The 7897-nt window shown below is 43.5% G+C and overlaps 1 protein-coding gene across 1 annotated transcript; it reads right to left on the reverse strand.

The window, feature by feature from the left end:
- Positions 1 to 686: 686 nt before the first annotated feature.
- On the reverse strand, positions 687 to 7498 carry LOC128759639 (potassium channel subfamily K member 2-like). Its single transcript, XM_053866759.1, has 9 exons — positions 7335 to 7498; positions 6350 to 6456; positions 6139 to 6251; positions 5561 to 5651; positions 4935 to 5052; positions 3855 to 4015; positions 2843 to 3029; positions 2639 to 2778; positions 687 to 2238 (listed from the first exon to the last, which is right to left on the reverse strand). Coding segments are annotated over exons 1-9 (1233 nt in total). The 5' UTR covers positions 7336 to 7498; the 3' UTR covers positions 687 to 1923.
- Positions 7499 to 7897: the final 399 nt, after the last annotated feature.

Here is a 7897-nt window from a genome sequence, read left to right on the forward strand (position 1 = left end):
AATAATAATGATAATGGTGAGGCATCAAAGGGTCAGCATCACTCATGCTGTGCCCATAAACTGTGTTGTTATGTATTACACCAATAACACTTCCTGTTATTATGCCCAAACACAGTTGTCCAAAAATGTCGTCCAGTGTTGCTGACCCTTGTAAAGCATTTGTAGATCTGACCATGGTGAAGTGATTGATATGTCGTTGAACTACAGTCGCTGCTCCTCACTTCGTCATTGTTTTTTCCCAGATTCAAGATTGGAGGAGAATCCTACATCCGACCCCTGGTCTCGAGACAGTTTGGAGGACGAGGATTTAATTGAATTCAAATTATGTTCCTAAAATATTGGAAATCAATGAAAAAATAAGTGGGAGTGCAGTTGTGCTGTGATGTGCTTAAAATATGTTGTTTCGTTCTAAATAGTTTCATTTGAAATCATCATATTGGTATTATAGAGGTACTCGAAATGCTGTTAGAATGTGAATTTAATTATTTAATTAAGCATTTTACTATTCATGGCAATAGGGGAAGAAAAACAGATGATAAAATGGGGTTTTACAAAGAGAAAATAAAGGCCTAATGCATGTATTTATATTTTAAATACTAATATAATATTCAGTATGGTGGTGTGGCTCCAACCACCCTCTGGCTCCGCACCCCTCTGTGAGACTGAAGCATCGTCTTCCACAGAAACTCCACACAGGGAGGAATAAACATTTTATTTTCTATCAGTCTGTTGAAAGGCATCGTTACAGAGGGTTGTACAAAAAGTATAAAAATATACACAGCCCTCAGAGAGAGAACGTTTTTGCGCGGCTAAAATAATAAAACGGAGCAACAATCGTCTCGGCGTGACAGCGACAAAGAGCAGGAGTGAGTCAGTCCTGGGAAATGCTGGACCTTTAGTCTGCCGAGAAAAGAACTGAAGCGTGAGCGAGTCTTCAAGCAAGAGACTCAAACTTCCAGGCACTGAACGTGGTGACACAAGGGTTGATGCTCTTGTTGTTTTTGTGCGAGTTACAACCTACAAGTGGAATAAATAAAGATCAAAGCTCAGAACCGGGGAATATTGGACCAATGGATGAGTTCCTTTCTAGTTTCAGCTCCACGTTCCCTTCACATGGTAGCAGTATCAGCTGTGATGAGGTAGACAGAGTTCGCAAGATAAAGCACATAAACCTTCATTTTAGGCATGAAAAAGCTTCTGCCTTTCATCTTCCTTGCATAGTCAATAAATGTTCCCTAAAGTTACTCAAGTCCTGCAAGTTCCCTAAATGTTAGAAGAACAGAAGAAACACTTGTTAAACTGCTCTACAATTCATTCAATGCTCAGTTTGTAAATCTATCTTGAGACACTCAAAGTTTGGCCTCTGTTCTGAGCCAGTTGAAGAAGCTCTGGACCATACTGTCACTGTCGCTCAGGCGTGAACCTGAATGATCCCTTTCCCAACCTGGATCTCCCTTCCATGACCAACTATAGACCTATTCCCACGTTATTGGCCACAACGTCAGTTGGACTCTACTTTCAATGATGAAGATGAGGGTTAGTCAAAACTTGGCAAAGGGCTTTTCATGTCAAGAGAGATCAGCCACATGGATCATTCTGTAAGATGTTGAACTGAAATGTACGGAACCTCACGCCACGCTCTTCTGAGTGGTGCCAGTGTTTATGGCGCTACAGTCAAAGGTCAGACAGCGGAGCTAAACCACCCATTTCCTTCTGTGCCAGACCAATAACACGGACTTCACCTTCACTCAGAATTGGAGGGCTTCACACTTTTCCTTCACTGAACCTTCATGACTGGCGGCAGTAAACCAAACCTCAGTCATTAACTAGCGTGTCTGATGCTCTTCTTGACCTCCGAGTCCCCTGATTTCCCTGTGAGTTGACATGAGACAACAGTTCTCCTGAAACGGTGTGTGGGTTAGTTTACTTCAGGTTCTCTATGATGGACAGGTCTCCTCTCTCGATGTCCAGACTGTTGGTGAACAGACCACTGTTCCTGGTGAGCGAGGTCATCAGCCCTGGGTCCCTGTCGTCGCTGTGGCCGACAGGCGTCGTCCTCCTGGGCAAGTTGAGTTCGGGCGTCGGACTGAACCCCAGGTCTGAGGACAGTTTGCGTTTGATGGAGGCGGCGCGGTGGAACTTGTCGTAGATCTCCACGCTGACGCGGCGGCGCGTCTCCTTGAACTCGGCCGAGACGTTGGCGGTCCACTCCGCGGCGTGAGCGCGGATCTCCCCCACCTGCGGGACACATTCAGGGTTGGAATCTGAGGGGCGATAGCAGCGTATTGTAGATCACTAACTTGTGTTGCTATAGTCAAGATTTGGGTTTAACATGCTTCTCTATCTCCATGTTCTGTTTTCGTAGTGAAAGAGTTTGACTGGTTAGTGGTCATTTCTAATCTGGGATGCCTCATTAAGAAGAAACGTGTGTGTGTGTTGAGTGAGTGAGTGTGTGCAGCATGAGAACATGGCTTCAGTGCTCTGGAGAGTCTCACAGCTGCACCCTGGTTATTGGATCACAAAAACCTCTCGTCATCACAATGTTGTTATGTAACCGCAGCAGAGCGAAGACCGAGCGTCTGGAGAGGGCAAAGATGAAGTCAACATGTGGATCCATCACTGTCAGAGAAGAACCTGCCTCCTCCTTGGTCTTCTTGGAAATGACCTTGAACCAGTCCCCGATCATACTGAGGATGGCAGCGAAGTACGCCAGACCCACCAGGATCCAGAACCACACCGCCGGCTTGTAGTAGTCCAAGTACTCGATGTCTGATCCACCTGGACACCAGCACACGCGTCAGACCGCGCTTGTGCGTTCGCTCTCGACTCTCCAGGTGTGTACCTGCCACGAAGTCCCCGAACCCGATGGTGGTCAGCGTGACGACCACGAAGTAGAGCGACTCCAGCGCCGACCAGCCCTCGATGTGTTTGAAGATGGAGGCTGGAAGCGCCACGAACAACATGCAGCCGAACAACACGAAGAGCAGAGTGGAGATGACGCGGATCTTGGTCTGACTGATGTTCCAGTGCTGCAGCCGAAGATGAGACGAGAAGTGTAGACAGGTGATGACATCATCCTCATCATCATCATCATCATCATCGTGATGAGAGGAGACTTGGTTCAGTGTTTGCAACGGTGACTGATGTGTGGTGAAATGGGGAACTGAGAGTTTTTGAGGTTGACTGTTTCAGCCATTTTGTTTTACTTTAACTAGATGTGACTTGGTAGATACAAACCATGACAACAACATAAATCATGGCTGATTCCAAAATGGTTTTCAGTTCCGAGTAAATTAAACCAGTTCAAGATGGCTGCACTTGTTGAAAGAGCTTTTGATGTCAGGCGCCTTTAACATACGTCTGTTTGGAGGCAACATGATTTGTACTCAGCCTTTATAGGCGTTGTAGGTAAAAATCTGGGATTTTGAATCAAACGATTCAGCAAGTCACACTCGAATGTTATCTCATTGGTCGAATGCTTTGATTCCGATTGCTGTTCCTTCAAGCCCCAGATGTTGCAACTGATTTTTTTTGTTTTTACATTGGATGTGTTTTACACGGAATAACTTACAAATATATATTTTAGGGCTGTCGATAGATCAATTTTTTAATCTCCTTTAATAGCATTAAGCAGAGTTAACTCACAATTAAGTGGGAATTACACTGTTGAATTGAAAAAAAATAAATCTTCCTTTAATTTACATTTACGACAGATTTTAAAAAGTGAGATTAATTTGCCATTAAACAAGGTGTGTATGTTTTATTGACATCGTATCTTATGAAACTGTTTCATTCTCCAGGTTTTGATGGAGAGTGTTATTCAGAAGAATGTCGCTGAGGCAGGGTTCGCTCACCACAAACATCTTCTCCACTTTGGCGATGCCGTTGCCGAAGATGGTGCCGAGCTGGTCGCCCACTCCCGCCAGCAGGATGCCGAACAGCGGGATCCCCAGCAGAGCGTAGACGATGCAGAAGATCCTGCCGCCTTCGGTGCGGGGCGACGTGTTCCCAAAACCTGCCGCGCAAGACTCGCAGCTGTGAGCCACCGTACATGGAATATTGCCTTTCAACTTCAACATGAACTAAACGCGATCCGTCGGTTTCATAACTGTAGTTAAGCAACAAGCAGAGAGAGAGCGTTATGTTGATGCAATAAAGCTAACAAAGTGAGGTGACGCCTCACATTAGCGTGATCGTGTCCAGCTGAACAACATTCAGGAGAACTTGTTGCATAACTGGAACATAGGCGCAGACGATAAAGCCTGAGACGGTGCAGGAGCGGCGGATCAAGATTTCAGTTTTAGGGCAATGTGAAGATTTGACGAATCATGTATGAAAAATATTTGACATTTTTTAATTACAAAAAAAAAAAAAAAAATTCCAGACATAGTTTTACAACTCCCAAACTCGTAGTTTTAGAACTGTATTTAGTTCTTTGACTTTGACTTAACAATAATAATCACTACAACAATGTTTTTACATTCCTTAATGTGTCCATTATTTTTTCGACTTGTGCTCCATTCTACCCTTATCGCATATCTGCGTTGTGAAATACAATATTGCACATAACATTTTTTTTTTACATATTATTAGTAAACTTTTATTTTAAACATAAACAAAAAATACAACAATACAAATACATTTTTAGGAGTAACATTTTCATTCCTCGCACGTCGTATATATATTTCAAATGTCGTCTTCGCAATAAAACTTTTTAAAATGCATTTACAAATCTTATTGCCACTGTGCTTAAGACACTGCTCTCCAGGAGTAACTTTCTGTTCCTGTTTTTGCTTTTCCATTTAGTGAATTAGAAGAAGTGATGCACAGCTTCTGAGCAAATCTTTCACAACAGTATGTGCGTCATCTGTTTGGCTGCTTTTCTCCCCCTCGGTTTGTAAAGTGAGTCTTGTATGTGTGTGTGTTTCATGCACCTATGGTTGTGATGACCGTCCCAGCGAAGAAGAAGGCAGAGCTCAGGTCCCACAGGCTGCTTTGATTGGTCAGGGTTTCTGCTGGGTTCACACCTGAGCGGACAGCAGACACCACTTGCTGCAAGACAATAAACACAATATTTCAAACCTGGCTTCATATTTTAAATGATAATAGTCTTAATCTAATATCATTGGTCTATAAAGTGGCTTGACTATTTTGTTGGTATTTCTCTCACACAGCTTCTCATACAGATGTACTCCACCATCCTTCTGATGTCAAAATGCACACACACCCATTCACACTTTGCTCTTTACATGTCTGCGCAGAACCTTTTTTTCCACTTATTATTAGACACTGGCAGCTGACGGAGAACGTGGACCAGGTGCAGGACAAGAATTTTGTTTCTGTACTTAAATAATTTACTGCGCTCCTCTGTGTGTCAGTGGTTGAGCTGTCCTTGGTGCTGAAGTCCAGAGCGGACGTGTTGGTTTACAAATAAATGAGTCCTCCTTTTCCGTCTGCTCCAAATTCGTCGATTATTGAGAATACACGAGCCTCATGTGAGGGGCGCAATATCCAGCACACACGTGTCTGAGGTGGCCACGGACCCCCTCCACACACGCACCTTCACCAGCTCCTCTAGCTGACTCTGGTTGACGCAGGAGTGTGTGGACAGAAACTCTAGTTTCTGGGTCAGGATCGCCAAACGCTGAGCACTGAGGGAGGAAAAAGAGATGATGTCATGGTGAGGAATCAGAGAATGTGAGACCTGTCCTGCTAAAACTGGTGATGGAAGGTGTCTTCATGCTTGTCAAGTGTAAACGGGAAGCAGTATCAGGGGGTTAATAACAAATAATTGTGCCGTGAGGTCAACAACAGGTTTTTTTTTAAAAAGTAAATTGTACAGTAGTATATCTATACCGAGTTTGACTCACTTTATCACGGTTTCACAAAAACATTTTCATACAGTCCAGGCAGTTTTCTATCCAAGTCAAATAATTTTTTCACCAATGTTTCAAAAAAGAATGGGAAAGAATTCGCCTCCTGATGGCTAAAAACACACACACATATGCATCTTTCACTGTATTTATTTACAAACTTAAAAAAACAATGTTGTGTGTAAAAATAAAAAATAAGGATCAATATGTAACGCCCTGTTTCACAACCGAGCTTTTCTTTTTCACCTCTTGTTTGACGCCTCACCTTTCATGTGGCTGCTCCAGAGCCTTGAAGACAGCTGCTCCCATCACCAGGTACAGGACCACCACAAGGAAGATGGCTGTCACCGTTTTCCTCTTCATCACCGTGGCAACAGCCTGCAACACCTCTGATCAATCGACTCAAACTGACATTAAGTTATGGAGCTCTGACTGCAGCCAGCCTCACTGAAGGAGAAGTGATGACGATCACTCACCTCGCTGCCGACAGGGGGAGACAGTGAGAGGGGCTTGGTGGAGAAGGAGAGGCGGGGCTTAGTGTTGTGAGTGGCAGTTTTCGGGTCCAATAAGTCTGGAGCTGCCACTGTCAAAGTTGTTAAATAAGAGAAGTGAAACATTTTGTCTTTCAAAGGCCAAAAGCTCACTGTACTTCATGATGAAAGAATATTATTACTTTTTTTTACTCATTTAGTCTCCTTCAACACGGATGTTTTGATATGACATCACATTGCATCATGTGGTGCACATAGAATCTCATAATATAGATTGTCTTCGACATATAAATATGTATTTGAAACGTTTATATTTATAAGTAAATATATTGTGATCAGTAACATCAGCAGACACTGTTTTGGCTTCTCTCACACACATGCTGGTAAAACCACACAACAGCAGTCGACCCTTGTTGGGTAGAGCGAGACATACCTACAGTATTTTATGTTCCAAAAATGCTCTCCAGATCAAAATGTAATCCTCTGAACAACATATTACTTCTCCAAAATGAAATTACCATGCTTTTAATGTTTGACTTTAATAAAACTGTTTTCCATTCACTCTTTTATCTGTTTGTATTTTGTTCTTATCATTTAGTGACAGTTGTTAAATGTTCAGTTTAAAATTTTCATCTCTTTTATTTTGTATTTTTGTTAATTTTGTGGATAAACAGAGTTATTTCCTCGGTCAGCTCATGACAACATTGCCTCTAGTGGTCTAAAAACAATACTCATTGCACTCCTACAACTAACTGTCTTGTCTGTGAAGACGATTCAGGTGGCAACAGGCTTAAATGTGCAAATGTGTCCTCTTTCAAAAACTAAAGAATCACACAGAGTGCATTTTACCAGGGTTCAGGTGAACAACATCTGTTGATCCCACTGTTAAATCAATAACCCATATTTCTGATCTCTGATCCATGCAGACAGGCATTAGCTGTGAATCCGTAGCAGAATAACTGGTACTCACTCTTCCATGCAAGCTATCCAATGCCCTCCGCTCTCTTCCCATCCGAATCTCTGCCTGAGTTGGGTGGAATCTTTCCTGCTCTGAGTCTCTGCGCTGCAGAAACTTCTCCTCTTCTCCAGAACCGCAAGGGTCTCCTCGTGAGACCGTCCTGGTCTGTCGCTTCTCTTTCCACCCTGCTCCCAACTGATGACTTTTAAGCAGCGCCGGTGATGAGCTCTGATCCAGCAGAGGGGGAGGAGAAGGAGGAGGAGCGAGGGCAGGTGCTGGGGTCCCCATAGGTCTCATTCCCCCAGGAGTTCATCTGAATCAATACTGTTTGAGTTGCGCTCCTGGAATAAAACATTCAAACTGGGAGGCGCCTGTCAAATGGAGGTTCTACTCCGAGTCTCTCCTCCATCGTTTCAGTCCCTCGTATTATCATGACTGAAGATGCTGCCTCAACAGCAAGACACCCTCATCTGTGTCTCTCCACCATGTGGAGCTGCAACTGACTTTCATGTCAGCCAAGTAGCAAGTGAAAAAGCCTTGCAAGTTCGATGAAACTTGAAGTAACCATGTCTTTT

Source organism: Synchiropus splendidus, chromosome 5 (assembly GCF_027744825.2).
Source record: "Synchiropus splendidus isolate RoL2022-P1 chromosome 5, RoL_Sspl_1.0, whole genome shotgun sequence".
In the NCBI taxonomy this organism is placed as follows: domain Eukaryota; kingdom Metazoa; phylum Chordata; class Actinopteri; order Syngnathiformes; family Callionymidae; genus Synchiropus; species Synchiropus splendidus.